The 23,398-nt window shown below is 40.2% G+C and overlaps 3 protein-coding genes across 4 annotated transcripts in view; 2 read left to right on the top strand and 1 right to left on the bottom strand.

The window, feature by feature from the left end:
• The window catches only part of LOC111601388 (neuroligin 4-like), a 47,434-nt gene extending 25,323 nt beyond the window's left edge, over positions 1 to 22,111 (bottom strand). Inside the window, exons 1-9 of one of the 2 annotated variants that reach the window (XM_023317930.2) lie at positions 21,877 to 22,111; positions 14,076 to 14,504; positions 13,789 to 14,006; positions 13,483 to 13,632; positions 12,974 to 13,407; positions 11,803 to 12,153; positions 8,862 to 9,289; positions 8,402 to 8,520; positions 5,423 to 5,746 (exon numbers count right to left, since the gene is read on the bottom strand). In XM_023317930.2, the coding sequence (XP_023173698.2) occupies positions 5,423 to 5,746; positions 8,402 to 8,520; positions 8,862 to 9,289; positions 11,803 to 12,153; positions 12,974 to 13,407; positions 13,483 to 13,632; positions 13,789 to 14,006; positions 14,076 to 14,341 (2,290 nt within the window). In that variant the 5' untranslated portion in view covers positions 14,342 to 14,504; positions 21,877 to 22,111. Of the gene's footprint in view, positions 1 to 5,422; positions 5,747 to 8,401; positions 8,521 to 8,861; positions 9,290 to 11,802; positions 12,154 to 12,973; positions 13,633 to 13,788; positions 14,007 to 14,075; positions 14,505 to 21,876 lie in introns of both variants that reach the window. The other variant, XM_023317929.2, reaches the window with a different exon arrangement.
• LOC111601425 (chymotrypsin-C-like) lies at positions 16,449 to 18,098 on the top strand. Its single transcript, XM_023318001.1, has 3 exons — positions 16,449 to 16,944; positions 17,007 to 17,526; positions 17,600 to 18,098. The coding sequence occupies exons 1-3, from the start codon at positions 16,539 to 16,541 to the stop codon at positions 18,096 to 18,098; spliced, it is 1,425 nt and encodes a 474-aa protein (XP_023173769.1). The 5' UTR covers positions 16,449 to 16,538.
• LOC111601389 (uncharacterized oxidoreductase YjmC) lies at positions 18,389 to 19,938 on the top strand. The gene has a single exon (XM_023317931.2). It carries the CDS (start codon positions 18,504 to 18,506, stop codon positions 19,821 to 19,823), a length of 1,320 nt encoding a protein of 439 aa, XP_023173699.2. The 5' UTR covers positions 18,389 to 18,503; the 3' UTR covers positions 19,824 to 19,938.
• Positions 22,112 to 23,398: the final 1,287 nt, after the last annotated feature.

Raw genomic sequence — 23,398 nt, 5'->3', positions numbered from 1 at the left:
TGAGAAACAAAATTTAGAGGCATGTGTCCAAACCTCGTCATCAAAAAATTTGCGACAATTCCTAATTAGTATATATGTAAATGAATATAAATAGTACATATATTTAAATACACACAGTTTGCGACGCGATAGCCACAGATTCTTGCAAATGCCGTTTATAGGCATTCTGTTAGTTTGCCGAACGGCAATTCTAACCCTAACTGGTCTATTCGCAGCGCCAATGGCAATTTGTGGACACTCAACCTGTCACTTGACAGACTTAAGGAGTAAACACTTTCGGCCCCTGCATGAGTTCCATGACTAAATGGCCTAACCAGATAAGTTGCGGCCCCTGCCAGAAAGCCATGGGAAAAAAAAACAAAAATAAAAAAATAACCAGAGCACAGCCGACCTATCGTAACTTGGTTGAGCATTTCTAAACGGTCCTTAACTAAGCTTTTTATCAAACGCTCCATTTTGCATTTATTTTCAAGTTGAAATACGTTCTTTCTGCCATGGCAAAATTTTCTATTTTAATTCCTTTTAATTTTAATTTTTATTTTAATTTTAGCTTTCGTTTTATGGCAGGGGCTGAGGGCTTGAGTTAAAGTCGCACAGAGGACAACAACCGGCGCCCGCATGCTCTCAAGGACCCTAGATAATTATGTACGAGGACGCACGGTCGACGCAGCTTGAGTCAGATAACCAAAAGCCCGAAGCCCCAAATAGAGATTGCCTTGGCCCGGTCGAGAGCCAGTACCAGTGCCAGTGCCAGTGCCAGTGTCTAATGTGCCTTTAATTAGTGAAATGACAAAAAACCAACCATAAAATCAACTTAGGCTGCAAGTGGCCCTACGGTTACCTTCTCCTATTCGCAATCCCAACCCTGTTAAATGAAATGCTTGGCATGCAAAATGTTTGCAATGCTTCGTAGCCTCAATTAAATGACCTTGCTTAAATTAAATATCTGCGTTGGCAGCTGAGGCCCGCCCCTGCGCAGCCCCACAAAAGGGGCCACAAATATCCAAACACTTAAGAAGCGATTACCTTAAGAAACAGGCATCCAGCTGCGAGCCGTTATTTCAATTTGTGTCAACCTAATCTAGCTTATAGTTTGGCATTTCATCACCGGACGCCAGCTGAAAGTTGGCTAAGACAATATATCAGCTCGTATGCAAATGTAAAGCCAAACAACCTACGGCATTGCTTGTTTTTTTGGCCAGCTTTGCAGGAAACTTTTACAGATAAGCTTTTCACGTGTTCCATATTCCATAGTTATTTGATATGCTTAGAGGAGAGAATGCAGATTAGGAAATTAAAGGGAAATTAAGGAAAATGATTCAGCTACATCTAAATATTTGTAATTTTGAATGGATGCAACACGTACGCCTGTCAGAAGTCATGTAATAAACAATTGCAAGCAATTTTTTTAAAGCCACGCCCACGTGAACAACTTGAATAGCACAAAGATAACAATGAGAAAAAGTAAAAATATTTCAAGTAGAAAACCTGCAACGGTGCTGAAGTGAGCAGGACACGACTAGGAAATACTCTATACACAGCGCCCCGCTGTCATTGACATATGCTAGAAATTCTAAAAATAAATTATGAATGTCGAGCTTTATAGACTCTAAGGCAAAATGAGAAGCTAACGATAGTTTGATATAGTCTCAATTGATTGGAGGTTAATAAATGAAGTCTTCCCAAACATAGATTATGATCAAAAACAAAATGTTGCTCTAACAAAAGATTTATTATATATCTTGTTCTTCATCCATATTTCGTTTATTTTCATTTTGGCCATGGCTTATAGAATTGAAATCCATTATCAATGAGTGCAGAGTATTAAGAGGAAGTGAAAAGAAAACGTCCAGCTGGGCAATTCAACACATTTTTCATGCTTTAACGTCAGACTTCAACTTCAGCTGTGGAACTGTTTTTGCTGCAGTGAATTGCCGCTTTTCTTTTTGTTTACAAAGAGTTTTCTTTGTGATTATTTTGGTTTTTAGTTGCATTCTGCTGCGCGTGTTTTTATTTCCATTTCGGTTTTTCATTTTCGCTTCAACTTTAGCTCGTTTGCATTTGTCTCTGGGCCAAAGTCACGACGTCGAGGTGACAAAAACAAAAACAATGATAACGACAAAGGCAGTGAGGAACCAAGGCGCACAGTTGGCAAGCTCAGCGCAAATGAAAGCCATGTCATAGTGTGCCGAGTCCATATGACACCAGGACACTGTCACTATCGTTATTCCCCACACGCCCTATCTCCCTCTCTCTCCCTCTCTTATTCTTTATCTATAGCATTGGTGCAGTCGTGCTCTGTGGCCTAGGCTGGCTTTTAGCCTGGCCGCCAGGCGCTGCGTCCTCCGCTGTCAAGCTGACAGCTGTTTGTCGCATTTCAGGCATTTTATCATCTTTTACTGCTACGTTCGCAAACAGTTTTCCTCAACCCTCTCAATGGTTTTTGGTGAGTTTATTTTGATGGGGTGGATTTAGTTTTGCAGTATTTCTTCCTCTCGCACTAATTGAAAAGAACATTTTGTGTATTCTAACTGTTCCTCGCACATCCCCACAGCTCATGCAGCCGCACCCACGTCAGCCGCTAGCCACAAGTCATTTGTGTGCGTCTCGGCTGTTTGTTCTGTGTAGATATTTTGTCTATATGGGTGCTGCCTTGACTTTAAGACAAAAGTATAAGGCTTTAGAGAGTTCTAAACAGAGAGTTCTTAAAATTAAATTTGAATGAAGACTAGAAATAAGGAGTTGAAATTCTTTTTTCTCGATTTGATGAGCATTCTTATATATATTTGGAAGAGCTGACTTTTGAGTTCTTTTGCAATAAAGTCAGATTAAGAAAGAAAAGGCATTAAGAAAGTAATTATATATTTCGTTTGCGAGCTGTTACTCTGATTGCTATGTTTTTATTGACGTCAAAGAGCTCATGCACTTCCCAAGGTACCCACAAGTAATTTGTACAGCAGCTAAGCCAACACTCCAATAACTTTTAATTTACACAACTTGATGGCAAGTGAGCTCCCGAGCGAACCCACACAGTTGCCACGCCCCATGCCAACAACTCTGTCAACTAATGCATATTGCATTAACCGACTTAAGCGAACAGCGAGCAGCAAGAATTTCACTTAAAATTGACTGTCTTTAGTCTTAGCTTTATGATAAGCGAGCGACGGTCAGAGACGAAGGCGAGGCAGAAATCAGAGCCCGGGCCGGAGCCAGAGCCGAAGTCGTTCCCGGCTACTTGCAACATGGGAAGCTTGTTTGAGTTGCATTCGACTTGCATCTCCAAGCACCACGGCTGCTCGAGCTGCTGTATGGACAGCCAGTATATGAAAAACGCAAAGACCATCAACAAAGTTTGCTGTTAATTTAGGGTAAGTGTTGAATAAGTTTCCCAACGAGTTTTATATAAACTGGCTTAATGAGTTTTTATACCCTGAACCCACTGAAATGCACTAAAATAGAGCTAAATAATTTATTCCGTTCCGATCTTTATAAATGTATGTTGTTGACTAGAATGGACGTAACCGTAGCTTGGAGTCGGGCTCAGGGTATCTTTTAGCTAAGCACTTTCAACGAGCTTAGCTTGGGCGGAAAGTAAATAAAAATTATGCATAAGTAGTTTGAGTTTGTCGCAGACGCATCATCAGACCAGCACAAAGACCAAACCCCAAAAGCAGTGTAAGCCAGAAAGTTGTTGAGCCTTTGTTGAGTGCGATTCGCACAATAGCACATATGAGCATTGAGATACTCGGCTAGGACATAAACAGAGCGAGGCTCGAGTATTCACATACTTAATACAGATTACAGTTGAGTGCATTTTCAAAAGTCAGCACTCGACACAATATAAATTCAAAAGCCGAAAGCAGCCCGTCCGGGCGCAATTTCAATAAGCAAAGGCACAGCTGGGGGTCGAGCGCTGGGTCAGTTGGTCACACAAATGAAAACGTCATGGTTCAGGCTCACATACACAAAATGCCAACTTTGCAATTTGCAATTTAACTTGAGGGACCACAAAACTGAAGTAAACACTGCCTCACTTGTCCCAAACTCCCTTCAAGTAAACAAATCCCCAAGCCTCTCAACTCTCCCCGGCCTCGAGGAAAGTGTTGATTTTGAACGCACTCAGTGTGCTTAAGTCAGAGTGAATGCCCGAAAAAGAAAATACCAAGCATTTTAGCCAACGATTTTCCCTTGAATTTCGCCTTTGACACGACTTCCCACAACCCTTTGCCAGGTCTCACATGGCGTATACGTAATATTTGATTTGTTTCCTCTACTAGTTATTAGGCTCTCATATGTGCGTACATCTCTAGCATTGCCATTTTATTTACGTAAATGCTACAGTTCAGGCAGATAATAATATTGCTAAAACAAATTGAATCCCTAAGCAAAAGCAATATCCGATAAGCAAACGTCAAAGCTTTAAATGCATGACTTGATTCAAGTATTTCGAATTTATTTATGGAATTTTAATACTTAATAAAGCCTTTATTCAGTTACAAATTTACGTTTATATCTAAAAAAAATAAGTAAAATTTTTAAAAGTATTTTTCCAACCGCAGCCCTACTTAGATTTCATAACTCTACTTGCTGCGCCAATAATAGATAAACTTACGTTTTAATATCTGATATATTATCTTTACTTTAATATGTAGTTAACACTGAGTTCCAGAGAATACATGGGTTTGATTTGATAATTTTCAATAAATAGCTAAATTGAAAATCATCAAATTGAAGTTTCGGAGATCAAAGTTCAATTATTTCACGTTGCTTCAACTGATTTCATTTGAGCTACGCAATATTCTGCGGACTTTGGTTATGTCAGGTAGCAAACTGAAAAAATATATTGAAACATCAACTGATGCAGGCCTTTAGGCTGTTTTCCTTGCAAACCTTTGTCAAATTTACTTATTAAATGCCAACTACAGCAAATACAAAGCAATCAGCAATAGTCTGAGTCAGGATAATTGTGATGGATTGAGAAATACCCTGTGCGAAATTCAAAACAAATTTTAGCTTAAATTCTAAAAAATTAATTTGAAGAAATCCAAAAAAAATTAAGACTAGATGAACTTTTTGCGCTAAGAATTTTCATTTTGATTTTACAATCTGTGAGCTTAAAGCCTGGATCAGGAGCTCTCAAAGTCAAAAGAAATATAAATTCTGTCCAGATACCCTGGCTAACGAATAGCGCCTCCGGCTACAAGCTTTCACATGCCAGACTTGACTTGAATATAATTCGCTGCTTAAAGGCGTCTGGCAAGCACAGCGCTCTCTCTTCAAGTCTGTCTGACTGATTGTCTGGAGCTGCTGAGATAACCTATCCGACCGTTTGGCCGTTTACTTGCCATTGACAATTACAAAAGGCTGAAGTTACGCAGCAGATGTCATGGTTATTTGTATTGCAGAGGACATTGTTACTTACCCCCCAATATGCCATTCAAATAGGTCGAGGCATTCAGGCCGCGTCCTTTCTTCATCATCAATTGCTCATCGATAAGTAGCAGGCGCGACGAGGAGGACGAGGAGGAGGCGGAGGATGATGATGTGCCAGTGCCTGCGCCCGCTGAGAGACCAAATGGATCTGGCTTAACGGGTCCCTCGTACAATTCCATATCGTCGTGATTGCGAAATAGATTGTGCCTGGCTATAACATCTTCCATTCCAGCACGATGCAGCTCGGGTATCAGACGCAGCCAAATCGAGAGTTGGTGAGCCCGAAAGTGATTCTTAATGCGTGGCTTCATGCCTTCAAGATGGTTGCGATTTGCGTGTTGGCCATAAATAGAAAAAGAAAAGAACAAGCGGAAACAAAAGCGTTAATAAACACATTTTTATTTCTATGTCATGGGCGGCATTCATGCATACAAATTCCAGTCGGCGTCAACTACTTCGTCCCCTCAGCAACTGTTGCTGAGCTGAGGGCACTTTCAAGACATTTGCATGCCAACAAGCTGAGCCACTTCGGTATTGAGGACACCTCTCATCCGCATTCACCTGCTTGTCTAGTTTGATGTCTTGTTTATTTAACTGACTGAGCTGCTTAATTTTTGATGCCTTCAGTTGGGTCACACGCTGGCGTTTGTTTGGGGTTGTCTTACCTATTCGCCTTTCGATTTTCTTTTTGCTGGGTCTGTTCTATGGCTTCCGTGCCAGTTTGTTTATTAAGCAATCAAATGATATGAAATACTTCTAGGGTCTTGCCTATTTACAAGGCTTAGCTCTTTGATAAAACTACTTAAAAGCCGAAAAGCGTGCTATTCAACTGGAACTTCAGAGAGCAACGGCAACACTTTAAGAAACTCACTTGCTATCGTTGTATATATTTATAAAAATGTATAAACTTTGTCCTACATTGATGTCTAATGTTAAACGAGCAAAGTAAAATGTGTTATCATACAAAAGATATTGAAAGGATATTTGTACCACTTTCTGTATGTGCAAAAAGGTTAAGAAACATAACAACTCTCACAAATCGATTCGCTTCACTGCAGTTGACGTGTCGCCTATAGAAGTCTTTGAATAAATGCTGCATACACTTGGAGAATGCATAATTTACGCAACAGAACTTTCAACTTTGACTTCAATGATTTGTGTGTGTGTGTGAGCTGCTGCTGCTGCCGCTGCTGTGTGCGTAACATTTTGTGCTCGTGCAGCTGTTCGCTGCGTATTCACATAATTCGATTTCGATTTCGATTGCGATGTCGGTTTTTTAATATTTCAAATCAAAATTCACAATGATGCGTGGGTTTTCTCAAATCTCTCGCCACTACATCCTTTGTGCTTATTGTGTGTGCCAGAATTGCAGAGCGTTCAAAACAAATTTGTGAAGAACGCTCCAGAGCATGGGCGTGAGCGTGGGCGTGGGAGTAGATATGAGTGAGTGCTTGAGATGCCGCTTTCGTCTTGCGCTTTCAATTAAAACCAAACAGAAATCAAGTTAAATTTTCGCAGACGCAGCAGGGCGTGTATACAGGTGACGAGCAGGCAGACTTATGACGCAATCAAAGAGCATTTTATATGAGCTAAAATACACGTGTCTCTGCAACTGATTTCCATATAAATTTCATTTCAGCTAAAATCGAAGTCTTATTTTCTGCTCTCTCTTCCCGCAGTAATACAGATAGCATCTGGATAAAGGGCTTTCAAATTTCATTACGATTCCTCTACACGTTCATAAAATTTGAATGGCTGTCTGGGCTGTTGGTGTTGATGGACACGCCAGCGGTGTGAGAAATGTGAACTAAATAACACTTGCGCACATTTAATATGACGCGATGGCAACATTTTTTAGCATACGTAAAGCCTTGTCTGCTCGACAATCTCTGGCGCCCTACAAAAGAGCCAAACGGGCATATCAACGGTGTAGAAAATCCGCTTTGATTAATTTTATTAAAAACTTCAGGAAAATGCTTGTAGTTAGTCATATTTCTATATATGAGCTAAAAGCAAATTTTATAAAAATAGTAGGGCGCATGGCAGACGACAGGTAGTGCTCACGGCTGTCATTTGATCCGATAGCAGCTTCTATGCTTGTGTTATCTCGAGCAGGTGACGTTCAACTGCCACTCCCATATAGCCTTGCTTAGCTGTGTTCCGTCCCACGCAATTGTGATGCTGAATTTTAGCCACTCTTGACACCACTCTCATGTCGCAACAGACCCTGCAGCTTGTTTGTATGTGCGAGCTGTTTTTGGCTTTTTTAAAATTTAAATTAAATTTGATTCGCGTTGCCGAAACGAACATTTTAAAGTATCTTGCAATTTGTCGCTTTTATCAAGCCATTCCGAGAATTCCATTTTACTGTTAAATAATTTTTTATGCTACTCATACATTGTATGTTGTTTGCGTCACTTTAATACCCTATCACCATAAAGAAACAATAAAGGGTGGATTGAGTTTATGAAAAGGCAAGCCAGATGAGACGTGAGACTTGTAGTCTCAAGTCTTTGATGGCGTAGTATATTTGTCAGCTTTATATAGTCTTTGAAAAGTGAAACAAATTACAAGACATGCTATATGTGACGTGAGACTTGTTGTAGTCTCAAGTCTTTGATGGCGTAGTATATTTGTCAGCTTTATATAGTCTTTGAAAAGTGCAACACTTTACACGACTTATGCTATATGCTTGCAGCCTGCTCACACCTCGATCAATTAAGTTATATATATGAAAATCTGCAAACTCTCTGCATAGTTGTCCACCTTCACTAGTCTCTTTTTTATATATTTAATTAACTTTTGTATAAATTGAATACAAAAATTATATAAATTATATATAACGTAACAAATTCAAATAAACATAAAATTGTAGAAAAGCTATCAAATTCAATTTTTTTGCCTAAGAAATATGCTTTTCAATTTTCTCGAAACGATTTCTAGGCAGAAAAAATATTTGTTGCCTCACCTATTTCCAAATACTTTTGATGCAAAGGATCATAGTTCTCCCATGTGATGCTGCGAAAACGATTGCGTTCCTTGGAAACGGGCAGCACAGAGTCCTGCCGATGATGTTCGTTCGGGTTGCTGAAAGGGGAAAAGAGAAACAGGAAAATGAAGCACAATTTAGTTGAATATTTGGCAAAGAATTTTCTTTGCTCATTCCGGGCATTGGGTTGTCTAGGGGAAAAGTGTTTAAGCCAGGTATGTAGTCAGGCAGCAGGTGCCGGAAAGCTGTTGCTCAGCTGTCCAAGGAAGCACTTTCCTTTCCTTTCTCACTGACAATCAGTACTAAGTGATGCACACGAAGAAGAAGTGTTTAGAATAGCAGCAGCTCTGTCGCTTGGATGACTTGAATTACGGTAAGTGGCCAAGTACTTGGGGCTAGGGAAGGTAATGGGGAAGGCAACTGCAACTACTTAGCTTACCCGGTGCGCGCGAAATTCGTCCAGTATATCATGACGGCCTCTGACAGCGCCGTCTCCGACTTGGTGTAGTTTTGCGGAAAGTGGCTGAAGCCATCGACGAGCGGTGCACCAAATATGTAAGGCAAGTCTTCGCCATGCACTGTGCCCATGCGCTGGGGATAGTCGCCGTCTTTGGTCTGATAGTCGAAGACATAGAAGTAACAGCGGCCCGCGGGCTGCGTGGAGGCCGCCAAGGTCGCAGCGCCCGCACTCGCCGCTCCGCTGGGCGCCGCCGAGCTCACTGGCGGTGGCGAATTGGCCGCCAATATGTCTCCAGTGCGCACTATGGGCGCCACGAACTGGGCATCGGATAACGCGGCAACAGCCGTATCGCGCGTGTTAATCGGATGCTGCGAAGTGCGATCCCAGTCCGTGTACTCGTTGACAATCTGTGCGCAGTGTAACAATTTATGAGTTATTATTATTATAAAATAAGTGCAAGCTATTGAAACAACTCAATCACCATTTGCTCAACTCAATTGCCACAGTTACTCAGTTCATTTTATTTTGACTTCTTTTTTAAATTGTTTTTTTTTTTTTTTAGTTTTCTTTAGACTTTGTTTTTTGTAGGCGATTGTCTTCTGACAATTAGTATATTTAAAAATATAAAAAAAAAAGAATAATTGACATGATGTAATGTAACGTAATTCGAGCAATTTGCTTTTTGCTTTCAATGAAGTTTTCTGAACATTTTCATTTGTGGCTCAAAATCTTATAGCAGGCACAACTACGCCCCAGTTAGAGTATTTCTGCAAACTATGCTGGCTTAATACATGCATATTTGTGCTTGTACAGCAAGTGAAATCCTGGCAGGATTACAGCCGGATTTTTGCTGCTGCTGTTGTTTTCTGTGGCTATTATTGTTTTTGCCACCATGTGTGTGGGTTTTAAAATGGATCACACAATGCATATGCAAAATCGATGTCATGTATAATTTAAGGCTTCGAATTGACACAACTATTTCGTATTTATTCAAATAAATCTATGCATTTGTTTACGTTTCGTTTCGCATTCGCTTATATGGAAAATTATTCAAATAACGAACAGAATTAAACAATGAACTTTAAATATTTGTTTAAATTTCAGTTCAATAGTGAGATACTTCATTGTTTCTATCATATTTTAAAGTTTTTAGCAAAGCATTAAGAACACTTTATATAGCATATAAGATACAGAAAGCTTCGCATTCACATTTATTTTGTTCACCGATTGCTGTTAATTCATCTTGCTGACAAATACATATGCGAAAGTATATAATTTCTGTAGATTCGTTTCTTAGCCCTTCGAGGGAAGTGCTTGACGTGGTCTATACATAGCATATATGCCATTACTGAATGCATTATAAACCTCAGTGCTGAATTGCAGCGAGCTTGACATTTGCCGTTGGCAGCGCACGGGTATAATGAAGTAAAATAAATACGAATGTATGGTATGTGCTATAATCGTGATATATGCGTTGGCAATTTACGGCTCCTTGATGTCTGCATGTGTATCTGTGTGTGTGTGTGTGTGGGCTTTAAGTGCAGACATACAAACAGACACACACATATACATACAGATGCACACGTATACTTGGTTTTAATATGGCAAATGGTGACAACGTCGACTGGCGCTGATGATGTACCTAAGGATGAGGTGGTGAGCTGACTGTTGTCGTTGGCTGCTGCTGCTTTCACTGATGCTGCTTTTGCTGCGACTGTGATTTGGGTTAAGTGTAGCCTGTATGCTTTTAAGTAGGTGTGCGTGGCACATATATATGTATCTACATATAGATACATAGCTATGTACGTACACAAGCAACAGTGTCCTTGCAAATGCGCACACCCTCACACACACACACACACACATTTATAGCAGCCTTACACATTTGCCAAATAAAGCGTGTTAATGTTTCGGCTGCAATGGCGTGTTAACTGCCTTCCATTTCGCTCGCTTGCGCATTACAAAACAGAAAAAAAAGGAAAAAACAAAAACTCGTATAAAATAAATACAAACGAGAAATGCGAAACGAAAAACAACAAGAAAAACCAAAAAATAGAATAATATGTTGAAAAGCTGCAGTTAGACAAAGTAAAATTCAGCCTTCGTTTGTGTTCATTTGTTGCTGCGAATGTTACCCATACGCACTGTGTTACGTATGGGCACTTATAATTACAGTTACACCGAGCGAGCGAACATTTAAATAGACTTTTTTTTCTTTGTTTCGGTCTATTTTTGTTTGCTTCCATCTTTCGCTTTCCTATTTTTTTGGTGCTGCCATTTATGCAAAATGTTTTTGTTTCGCAAACATCATGAGTTTTTCGTGTTATTTTAACGTTGGCCATTGAACGCGATGTTAATTTGAATAAAAACCTTGTTTGGCGCATAAAAAGTATTTACCTTAAGTAATAACAATAATGTTGACCTTTATATGTATATAAATAAATATATATATATATATATATATATATATATGATTCTCTCGTACGTAAGTGGTTTGCTATTCCTAATAAATTATAGTTAGTCAAATGTTATTAGCAGTTAAAAAGTAATGGCAGCTTAAGAAATATTTGCTTTTTGTCTCACTTTTCATGCCCAAGTTTAGGTCTAAAGTCTGAAGTCTGGAAAGTTTTTGGTAAAATGCGCAACTAAGTTATACCAAGACTGAAACAACCCTAAGTGGAAAGAGCGACACAGTAAATAAGTAGACTGGCGATAAGGTGCTGCACTAACTGATTCCAAGAAGCAGCGAAAACCACTGGCAAGCTGCAATCTGATTACAAGATTTATGTGACGGACTGCAAACCGCAGCTTTTGGGCAGCGCAGACCTAGACCCAGGGCCACAGCCGGTTCCGGTCTGGCACTTTTGGCAAGGCAAATGGTGAAGTTTGCCGAGAATATTTATAGGCAGAGCGTACTTACCGTATAGAATATCTCATTGAGATGGTAGTTGTAAGCATTGCGCACGTAAGTGCGTATTATTTTATCTCTTCTCTCGCCCTCGAAGCCGTTTTGTATGTCGTGGGCGCTGAAGCGCCAAATGGATTCGCCCGTAACAACGCCGAAGAGCACATCATAATGGCCACCAATGTTGGCCGTGGCAGCGCCTCCTCCAAAGTAGCCCCCGCCAAAAGCGGAGCCAGCGCCGGATCCACCGCCATTACCACTGCCAGACTGGGCTCCAGCGTCGCCCGTAGAGCGCTTCGAGTTGCGCGTCATTAAATCATCAATATCGAGATTGGAATGTCCGGGTCGTATGACAACGCCATCAACCTAAATTAAAATTGCGAGCCAGAGGGAAATAGATGAAAAAATTGAAACAAACCAAAAATGTGAAGAGAAGAGAGCATTCACTTGTTGTTGTACGCAAACTTAGTAAACCTTTCAGAAGTAGCCCAAAGCTACTGAAGTAAGTAATAAAGTCCATTTAGGCGAGGAGATGATCGAAATAGATGGACGAACGAAAATCAGCGTGAAAAAATGTCAGCTTGAGCACACAAAACAACACAAAGGAGCGAACAACGAAACTACTTGAGCAGTTGACGTGGAAGTACTTGCAGTTTGAGTCCTCTGAGCAAACAGGAATTTTTATCCTGCTTGAGGATAATCGAAAATCATTTCAATTCCATTCTTTTCTGAGCGCTAGCCTATTTTATTTACCTATTAGTGCTTAAAATTTTGATTGGTTGCTCGACTAGCAAATACCTGAACTTTGCAAGGAGTGCGTAACTTGTACAGCGACTGCGCTTGGGTTGCAGTATGAACTTCACTATGTTGACTTAATAGTTGAATAAGTTTTCTTCTCAATGCTAAAAAACAAGTCTATTATGATTTTTGAGACTTTAAGAGAGAATGATATCCAAAATCCGAAACATGCTAAATCTCTGTATTCATTGCTGCAGCAGTTAATCGAATGCTTCCATCTTCTACGGTATTCAAGCTAATCTAAGATAACGAATTCTATCGATTCTTATCGGTAATAAAGAAATGTGATGAGCATACATATAAATGTTCTGCCTGTTCCATATGTTTTCACAAAATCAATATACTCTGAATTGCCATATGCAACAACGGCTTGACTGGATGAACTTACGGATGGGCCAAACGATGTGAGAAAGTTTGGTGCCTGTATATCGGCGCCATATAGATCCTCCAACGGCACATCCCGAAGGCAGTCGACGATCTGCTCATGATGTCTGTTCAAGTCCTCGGGTATGGTGCAGTTAACCTCTTTGGCCAGCTTAATGGCGAACAGGACTGGGTCCTCTACGAGAGCCCACGATGAATACGCCGATCCAGACATCAGTATGGCGCGATGGAAAAGCCCTCGCACCATTGTGGGCGAGGTCATCAGATAGTTGATGCATGCGGCGCCCGTTCCATGCCCTGCTAGGGTAACAACATTCGGATCACCTCCAAACTTTTGTATATTCTGCTGTATCCAATGGAGCGCAGCCATCTGATCCATAAGGCCATAATTGGCAACACGTGCGTGAACATGCGGACTGGGATTCGCATTGAGGAAGCCTGTCGGATGATAGCGAGCAGAGAAGTTCCGCACAATTATGCATCGAGGCCACAGACCACTTGCCACCTTCTTACCCAGTATTCCAAGTCGGTAATTAAGCGTCACGACGACCACATCGCCATAGCTGGCCAGCACACTGCCATCGTAAGGATTGCCGCTGCTCCACTCAAACGACTCGCCGTGTATGAACACAATTACAGGTAGCTTCTTCTCATTAGCGCCAGCTGCTGAGACAAAAACACAAAGTCACACAATAGCAATAAAGGCAATTTTTAAAAATATTAAAATCTGACTTTAAAATTAAACTTAAATTAAAGTTTTATTAGAATTAGAGTGGGTTGAGGGTATAAAAAAGAGAGATATTTATCGTCCAATCTTACCATTAACAGGTGAAAATATATTCAGGTATAAGCAATCTTCGGATTGATTTTCCAAAAAGGGCAACAATCTCTTCAAGTACTCCAGGCGTCCCTTTGGCATCTTCTCCAAGGCGGCGGTTTCATTTTGTATATTGGGCAACCGTTGTGGACACACGGGGCTGTATTTATCTGAGATACGTATTCCATCCCAGGGTGCTGGGGCACGCGTTGGACTAAAGCTACAAGGCAGAAGAGACGACTATAGCTCATCCTAAATAAAATTCATTTACTCTTTTTAGGGCACGTACCGGTTTTGTTTGATCGGAGGCGTGGCATAGGGAACACCAAGGAACACTTCCACTGAGCGCAGAAAGCGGAAGTTATCCAAAGGCAGAATCATTCCATGCAAGCGTCCATATCGAGTTTGCACAATGCGATGTCCCGGGCGCGCTCCGTTGTAGACATCGTGCGTGGAGGCTGTGGCATAATCAAGCCAGCCAATTGATGAAGCCAAGAGCAGCAGCACCAACCGCAGCAGCCGCAGCTGCGGTATAGGCTGTTGGCAATTCCACATAATCTACGCGTTTAACTGCTCTTCAACGAACTTGAAAATCTTGCAATTCTGCTCTCAAAGTTGTGCGCGGAATACACTATCTATAGTCGAGTGCTTGACAGGCGTGGCCTTGATAGTCTGATTCCAAGAGCAGCGTACTCATTTTTCAAAAGCTCTCCTCGGTCTGAAATATTAATTAAATATGTGTTTATATATATAATATTTTATTATATTCATTTGATTTGATTTGATTTGAAACATTTAAATTGACCAAAGTTGTGTTTATTATTCAATCATACACTATATACGTATTACTTTGAATAAGTTGGGTTGGGCTATATGAGATGAGAATATAAGGAATTGAAATAATATAAATATATATGTAAATGTGTGTTTGTGTGTATATGGACCACGTCAGATAATATTAATAATTAAAAAATTATTTATATTTATATAACGATACACAACTTTGAGCAAATCTTAAGAGGGGTCTACAGAAACTGAAATTAAATGAATATTCAAATTTTAGAAGCCTTTATCCCACTATACATACAGAGTATATTCCGAAAAATGGCATGTCTCAAAGATTACATAGTCAAAATTTCTACTTTCCGGCAATATTATATTAGAAGAGACTTTCTATAAGTCACTACATTGAGTGATATAGTGATATAAGGTCGCAGCCGACTGTTGAGGCACAAACTTGAAAACGCTTTGCCATGCTCCAGTATATACACTATACGAGTAAACAATTTCACAGATTAGCACAATGCAATAAGTCCGAGTTGCCCCTTATCGCAACTTTGGTGAGCAATTTCTTTCCATAACGTTATAAGAGTGAGCTTAAGCCAGATGAAATCGGGCAGTTGCGTGAATTAGTTCATCGAAATCAAAATGTGCGGTCGCATATTCGTAATATTGCTTTTGATCGAGTCAATATATTATTGCTCTTCGTTCGAATTCACATGCGAAGAAGATGGTTTGAAAATCGACAATAGTTTGGTCTGTGACGGCACCCGCCATTGCAAACACGGCAGCGACGAATCATTTATGGTGTGCAAAACTTTGAATATACCAACAGGTTATTTCTCCTGCGCATACGGTGCCATGATTATGAATACCCAGGAGTGTAACGACATCATTGACTGCGCCGACCGGTCGGATGAGCATGCCAACTGCGAAATTCATGAGAACTCAAAACGTGGCCACTGTGCTGAGTATGTACGAGAGTTATAGCAGCAACACGATATAAAGTAGAATCCATTTGATGTGCAGTTCGAGATATGCTCTTAATATGTGTTTTACAAAAAAGTAGCATTCGCTGCTCAAAAAGATTACTCTTATCAGTTTAGCTGGACTGCGCAACACTGCTACTATTATTTGAAGTTTATACATACATCTATGTACAAATACCTTTTGAACACCCTCGATAATAATTTGGGGCGGAATGAGGATGTACATTCATCTCAGAGAAAAATAAATTGTCTTATATAAGTAATTATAACCCGATAGCATTAAAAATGTCAAATCAGGGCATATTGGTTTTGTGCAAAGGTATGTAACAGGCAGAATGAGGCGTGGCAGACACCATAAAAAATATATATTCTTGATCAGGACGACAAGCCGATTCCATTGAGTCCTGTCCGTCTGTCTGTGTGTCCGTCCGAAAATCATTATACCTTGATTTTGCCTTTTCAACGGGTAAATAAAAATAATTTGAGGTTTCTAGATTGTCGATTTAATCTATGCTTAATAGCCAAATCAAATATCAATAATAAAAAAGTCAAATATCAAAATTAAAAAAAATTATTTTCCTTTAAGTGCTGATGAATCAAATTACGTTGTTGGAAAGTTTCTATAATGAATTCTAGCTCTTAAGAAAAGTGAACAATCTTTTTGCAGAGACTCTTTTCAATGTTATTCTGGAAAATGCCTAACAATCGAACATATGTGCGATGGCAAGATTGACTGTGAGGATGGACGAGATGAGTCTCCAGATCTGTGCATGAGCATGGGCATTAGTGGCATGTATCAATGCGCAAATGGTGTATATATAAGCAAAAGTAAATGTTGCGATAACGTCTTTGATTGTATTGATGGTTCCGATGAAATAGAAAAGATGTGCAGAAATCAAGTTGGTTGGTTATGGAACACTCCAAAAGTGTGTGTGGAACCGAAAGAGAAGGGACTGCGATTCGCTGGTAATACTATATTCCATATGAATAGGACCCACCGTTTCGTATATCCAAGTCAACCGGTTCGCTTTGCGTGCAGGGATACCAGCACACACATTAAGGGTACCGAATGGGACGTTTGCCTAAGAACGGGTAAATGGAACATCGGTGATACGCTATGTCCCGCAAAGAAATTGAATCTCAATGCGGATACAAACGGCACCAATGGATGCGCCATCGACACATATGACGAAAATCTAATAATCAAGCAGTGCCGGCATTATAATTGTGCAACTGAAGTCTACCCGCCCATAAATTCCATGACAGTACAGTTTTCATGCAGGGGTAATACCGTACTGTATCCGAGTAATTTAACGTTATCAAAAATTGAATGCAAAGATAAGCAATGGAGTCGGAACAAAGTCCCCTATCACGCTCCAACCTGTCTGAGTAAGTACGCTTTTGTAGGGAGAATAATCGCAGAATTGATAATGCTTATTATGCTGACACAGAGACATGCGACGGTGGCCAAATCGATTGTCACGACATGGTGCTGCCGATATGTACCCTTCCAGAAATGAACTTTAAATGTAAGGATCGGATACCAGTCGGCACTATTGTGAATTTGAATTGCAAATACGGTTCGCAAAGATTGCAGGACTCAATGAATGTGAAATGTCAGCCAGATGGAACTTGGACTAATATATATGCTTTGAAGGACTATTGTACAGAGCTTTGCGGCATAGATGAGACAGATTCAACCCTACTAAGTAAGAATGCACCAACAGTTCATCCTCTGAAGTCGCCGTGGACTGTCCCGCTTTACACACGGAACGGAACCATATTCAAGCGTACATGCAGCGGAGTTCGCATAAAAAGCAACTTGGTGCTGACCGCAGCTCATTGCCTTTATACAGTCGACAATAAGATTCTTTCGGAAGCATTAATACGAGTGGGTAATTCACTAAGTGATCAAACTGTAATGGACAACGACTATAATCTGGATTTAGTAGATCTTATAATAGTCAATGAGTATGTGTAGTTTCCTTTGAATCAAGCTTTGTTCAATATACTAATCGGGCTCTTAAATTTATTTTTTTCTTAGACGATATAACAGAGAACCCATTGTTGGCGATATAGCTGTGCTAAAATTGCGGCGAAAAAAACGATCGTATGTGCCCAAAGTGATTTGCCTGCCTTGGACTTATAATGCTAATTATGAGAAAAACATACCGCTAAATCTTTCCGGAGAGGTCACCTCGTGGAACACTTCGGATATCACATCATCTGTTAATCTGACCTTAACAACTGCCAACAAAATCGAACAGAATACCACCGAGGGTTCAGATATGTTCAAAGTAAAAATCGGTCGTGGTGTTAAGCTATGCTTAGGTGACAGTGGCAGCGCCTTTGTCGGTCCCTGTTATGGAAGGTATTCCGAAGCGCTTTCGACCAAATGTTTGTATGGCGTGGCGAGCAATTCAAAACAAGGATTAGATACAGATGAATGCTCAAATGTTGTTGAATTCACAGACCTTTCCATTTACAAGTATTTTATTAATAAAGAAATCGAAATTGTATTAGATACATGTCTGGATCCTTAATTACCTCTAGTAACGTTAAGGTTATTTGATCTATCCATGTATATCTCCTTTTAAGTGTTGACAAAATAAATAAATTACATCGATTGTGAAACAATTTGTAAGCATTAAAGATTCTCATTCTATGCCCTGAATTGATTCCCTGTCTTACAGTCAGTCTCTAAAAGAGCTAGAGACTTGTCATTGTGCGTAGGCCCTAGTGGAGGACCAAGCTTGTTTCCAGACGCTCTTTGCAAATATTTGATCAAGTAAGAAGGCACCAACTGACAGGGACATTTTCTAATATTCCATATAAGCATTATTCGATTCACATATATTTGCATTTCTTTTAAGGCATTACACTTAAATTGAAGTATACAGCGCAGCTCTAATCATTATTGAAATCGAACTTGGATTAAATTGTCTGAAATGCGTAAAGTTCTGCATTTTCTAGGTACACTGCGGAGACTGCGGCCACATCCCAGCCCTGAAGCCTCAGCCAACAACAAACAAAATGGTGGACAAACTTGTAGTGACGCTAACGCTAACATGACAGCTGTTGCAGGAAGCAGCACTGCTGGTTCAGGCCATATCTGGGAGAATCTGAGGCATGTGCTGCTTTTGTGCGGGGGATACCTGGAGCCGCAGGCATCCACGGTGAAATATGAAAATAAGGAAGTCTTGGTGGATGTGCTGGAGGCGCAGCGTTTCGTGCATGACGTGTTTGCGACCTTGGGCGTGCCAAATGAGGCGGCTAGCGAAATGTCGGATGCTCTTATTGCTGCTGACTATATGGGCAAGAGGAGCTTGGGTATTCATAGTCTGCCTGCCATTACAGTCGATTTGCTCAACCTTACGATAGACCCAAGCAAGCAGCCAAAGGTGCAGAGTGAGCGCGATGCAGTGGCTTTAGTGGACGGGCAGAATGCGCCCGGCCCGGTGGTGGCCAACTTCTGTATTAATTTGGCCATAGATAAGGCGCGGAAGCAGGGTATAGGCTATGTGGCAGCACACCGCTCAAACGCTATTGGGTTGGAATCGTGGTACGCCTGCCAGGCGCTGACCCATCGCATGATCGGCATCTGCATGTCGAACGGACCAGCCGTCCTGGTGCCGAGCGGCGGAATTGAGCCGTTGCTTGGTCGTAACTCAATTGCCTGTTCAGTGGGCAGCACAAGCGATCAATTCATCATGGAAGTGGGCATGCCGGCCTATCCCATTGAGCAACTGGCGCTGGAGTACTCCAATGGATATTTGCGTCACATACCCAACAATGTGGCACTTGATTCCCATGGCATGCCAACCAACTGTGCCGCAGAAGCGTTGCGTGCTCAGCGTCTGCGGCCCTTTACGCCCGAGCATAAGGGCTTCGGATTGGCTGCCATGGTCGACATACTGTGTGGGGTCATGACAGGGGCCCGATACGCAACGCAATTGAGACGGCGCGGACTCTTTAGTTCGGACACCGAATCGAGTGATCTGGGCCAGGTCTACATAGCGATTGATCCAATGCGCTTTTCTGTGTCCTTCGAGGATAGGCTCGCTGATTTTCATCAGCTGCTGCGCAATATCATATCGAGCGATCCTACACAGCCGTTCTGGTTGCCAGGCAATAAAGAATTGCAGCATATGAGACTTGTTGATAATCAAGGTGGCCTGGCATTATTGCCTTGCACACTCTCCATCCTGCAGGAACTAAGCGATTATTTTAAAATAGAGCCACTCAGATTCAACCCGATAACTAAATAAATTTTCCAAGTCTGCAGAAAGCTTGAGAAATAATATCAAATCACTGCAGAAAAATACTAAATTACCCTGTTTAGCTCTAACGGACCATTTTTTAATTATATAATTTAACTATACAAATTTAAAGCATTTAATAATTCGCGAAGCTGTAAAATATTAAATTTTAAATGCATTGAAAACTAGAATAAATTAAAAATTTTTATTAAATTTTGCATTTTTATTGAATTTGAATTCAAAAACTAAACTCTAAAAATATGAAATATTTTCTGTGGGTTCTGTGCTGGTTTTACTTATTATATTTATTAACGAATCTAACTCCAATAATAATAAAATATTTTGTGAGATCTTTTAATTCTAGGAAATGACAATTTATATTGAGAATACTTCAAAAATAAGTGTGCTTTGTGCTCTTCTAAATTTAGCACGCAAAGGAAAAAACGACTTGCGAAATGGTGGGACTCCAAACCAGGTGAGCCTACTTTAAGCAAGGGAAGCGAAGCACCTGCCTTCTTTAAATGTGCTGTGGCGATAAAAAATAAATTGTAATCGAAAAAGAAAAAAAGGAATAACCGAAATTAACTAAGTAATATGCAGTATGAATAATTTGATACCGACAGAAGCGGAGCTTATCAGCCTCATCAGCTGACGCGGCGTATGAGTGATAAGCGTAAGCGTGTCTCGACATTCCAGCAAATTATGACACTTTCCCTTTGACAGATGGCATTATGTGCGTCATCGATAGTCGCTCACTGATGCCACACCTGGGCTTCGCCCATCCGCTCCTCCATCCCCCACCCAATGAAGCTGTGCACGTGACTGGGCTGTCTGACAGGACGGCATTTGGACTACTCATATTGCTGCGATTATTGTCGCTGTCGTTGCCGTAGCCGTCGACGTTGCCTAGATTTATGGCATTATAATCGCTTAATATTTGTGGCAATGACAAGTGAAAGTCGAGACGAGTCTCCACGGCACAGCCTTGGCGCCTAGGCACTCACTTTTAACTAATTTATCTTACTTGAATTGATTTTTGGCCCGTTGACAGCAAGCGATATAAGACAACACTTGATTGATATGGTCAAGTACTGATTATCTCGTGCGCTTTACGAATACATATTCTACCCTCTTACAGCAAAAGGCAGCTAAGAACGAAGCGGAACCAAATGAAAATAAAAAATCATTTGTTTTTCCAAAATTACAAAAAATATTTAATAAAGTCAATTTATATTTAGTTTAAGAATAAAAAAAAAGGAAAAATCGCTGTTGAATTGCATAGAAGAATTTAAAACTGTTAAAACTAAATTTAAGCTTATCGTGCATAAGATCTTAAAGTGAACTTATGAATTCAAATCAACAATGAACTATTTTCGAATTGGTTTTATTACTAAATAAATTTATTGCAAGTTGGAGTAAGACACACAGTGAAGTCTGACAGGCGAACATATTGAAGAGAGTTCGTAATTTATTACCTGTGATAATAGAAGATTGATTTTAAATTAAATATGTTAAAAGACTTCAAAAATTTATAAAATATCCGAAAAGTCATCTACCTTACGTTACATTTGTGTTTGGGTCAATAAAGGAGTATAGCTTCAGCTACGGATAGACTGCAGACTTCAGCTAGCATATATACCTCTGCGTGTATATGACTTGGGATCTGTGTTTAGTTTGTTAAATTCATTTAACTTTTTGTTAATTGCCATCTACTTTCTCTCTTTTTTTTTTGTTTTTTTTTTGTTTGATTTATTTTATTTGTATTTGTATTTCCTTTTTTCTATTTTGTTTTAAATAAATAATAATAAAACGCTTGCTTTTATTACCAATATTCCCACGAAAAAAGGTAAAACCTTATGCCAAAAGCCACAGTGATGGCCTGACCTTGAAATTGCTTTTAATTTGAATCGCATTCAAAATTCGCAAAACTCGCCGGGAAATTGGAAAATCGCTGTTGGGCCTAGCATAAATCCATTGCGATATGTTTCCGACAGCTCTTTGCATTCCAATGGGCATTTGGGGTTCAGTTTGCTTTGCTTTGTGTTCTGTCTGCTTGATTTACCTTGTGTTAATGCCTTCTCCAGACGAACGCATATGAAAGGATCGGGTTTCTGGCCCTGATGGGCATTGCTGACGCCAGTGCTTTTATTTTATGACTGCTGCCAGGCGTCGTTGTTGGCCTTTTCGATAATAATCCACAGCTCTTCGACTAGCTGCCGTGGTCGATTTTATCAATTTCCGTCCGTGCACTAGACGTTGTCCTTCAACAGCAACGATGGAAATCCTTTGATTTGAAGTTCGCGTATCCTCTATGATTGTTCGTACTTATATATATAAATATATATATATATAAATTTTATTCTTGTGTTTTAGTTATTTTCTTACACTCGCACATAACCACACACACACTTGTGCAAACATGTATGAACAAAGTTTTCTATTATGAAACCGTTTCGTTCACTTCTTAGCTTTTGATGAGATACGAAATATTATATTTTATGGCGTAGGGTTTTCTTCATAACTTTTATTTGGCTTTTCGGCGAGTTGTTGGTAAACAGTTATTTGTTCTTTCATTCTTCGTTTTTAGTTTAGACAACACATCACAAACTGTTTCAGCTTTTATTAGAATTTCAATTAAACTAAGCAGAGAATGGATAATTTAAATTCAATTTTTGTTTTAAATAATATATCAGGTAGCCCAAAATTATAAAAAAAATCAATTAAAATATATTTGAAATTGTTGTGCGATGTGAAAATTTGACTTTGGTATATTTTAAATATAATATATGATATCTGAAAAGCTCAATAATGTTGCGAATATCCTCAGGAATTAACTTTAAAGCAATCTCTAGTCTGTGAGCGCTGACATGTGCGCCTTCTTGGCTAACACGTGCTTCGGCTGTTGCTCCGTTCGCGTTTCTATTCTGCTGCCGTTGGCGTGTTAAGTTATTGTCTGAGCAGCGATTAAAGCTGCATGCGAGGCACAGGAAAGAAACACACACGAAGGGGCATGCAATTGCTTTAATTAAACGCAAACGTCAATGACCGGAAAGTGGGGTGCGCGAGTGTGTGTGAAGTACTTTTGAAGGGGTGGACAATCGGCTGATTATTTATTTATATTGGGCGCCAGCGAGAAGACATCGCGAGCCGGCAGAAGGTGGAAGCTGTGGCTTTGTTACGAAAAAGCAAACGGTAAGAGTAACGGTAACGGTAACGGCAATGGCACCGGCAGTCAGACGAGTCTAAAAGCCTGAAAAACTTTTTGCCCATTCGTTTGAACACTTTAGTTGAGTAGCTGGCCTTATTTTTTTGATTTGCTAGTATTAGCCGTCTTGTGCCCTTAAACTACACATAGGCACAGATACACGTACACCAACACGCACACTCACAAGCAATAGTACTCATACAGAGAAACGGGCCACGTGCACAGAGGCTCAGTTGTGTCCACGACGCACGAATGAATTCCAACGACTGAAGTTGGATTCTTTTAGCAACGGCTTCAGAGTTGCCTGCCAAATAGCAGCAAAAGCAGCTGCTCCTATGTGGCTATGTTTCAGCGAAACTGAGAGCGAGAGAAAGCCTCG

This window comes from Drosophila hydei, unplaced genomic scaffold (genome assembly GCF_003285905.1).
Source record: "Drosophila hydei strain 15085-1641.00,03,60 unplaced genomic scaffold, DhydRS2 tig00000063-arrow-pilon, whole genome shotgun sequence".
Classification (NCBI taxonomy): domain Eukaryota; kingdom Metazoa; phylum Arthropoda; class Insecta; order Diptera; family Drosophilidae; genus Drosophila; species Drosophila hydei.
The sequence above is the reverse complement of the archived record's forward strand: the minus strand, read 5'-3'. Positions and strand labels throughout refer to the sequence as shown.

Bases quoted from the DNA above. Each gene is read 5' to 3' on its own strand.
- LOC111601425 (XM_023318001.1), top strand. From the start codon at position 16,539: ATGAATAGGACCCACCGTTTCGTATATCCAAGTCAACCGGTTCGCTTT. The intron at 16,945-17,006 runs GTAAGTACGCTT...ATGCTGACACAG, and splicing joins TCACGCTCCAACCTGTCTGA to AGACATGCGACGGTGGCCAA. The intron at 17,527-17,599 runs GTATGTGTAGTT...TTTTTTTCTTAG, and splicing joins GATCTTATAATAGTCAATGA to ACGATATAACAGAGAACCCA.
- LOC111601389 (XM_023317931.2), top strand. From the start codon at position 18,504: ATGCGTAAAGTTCTGCATTTTCTAGGTACACTGCGGAGACTGCGGCCA.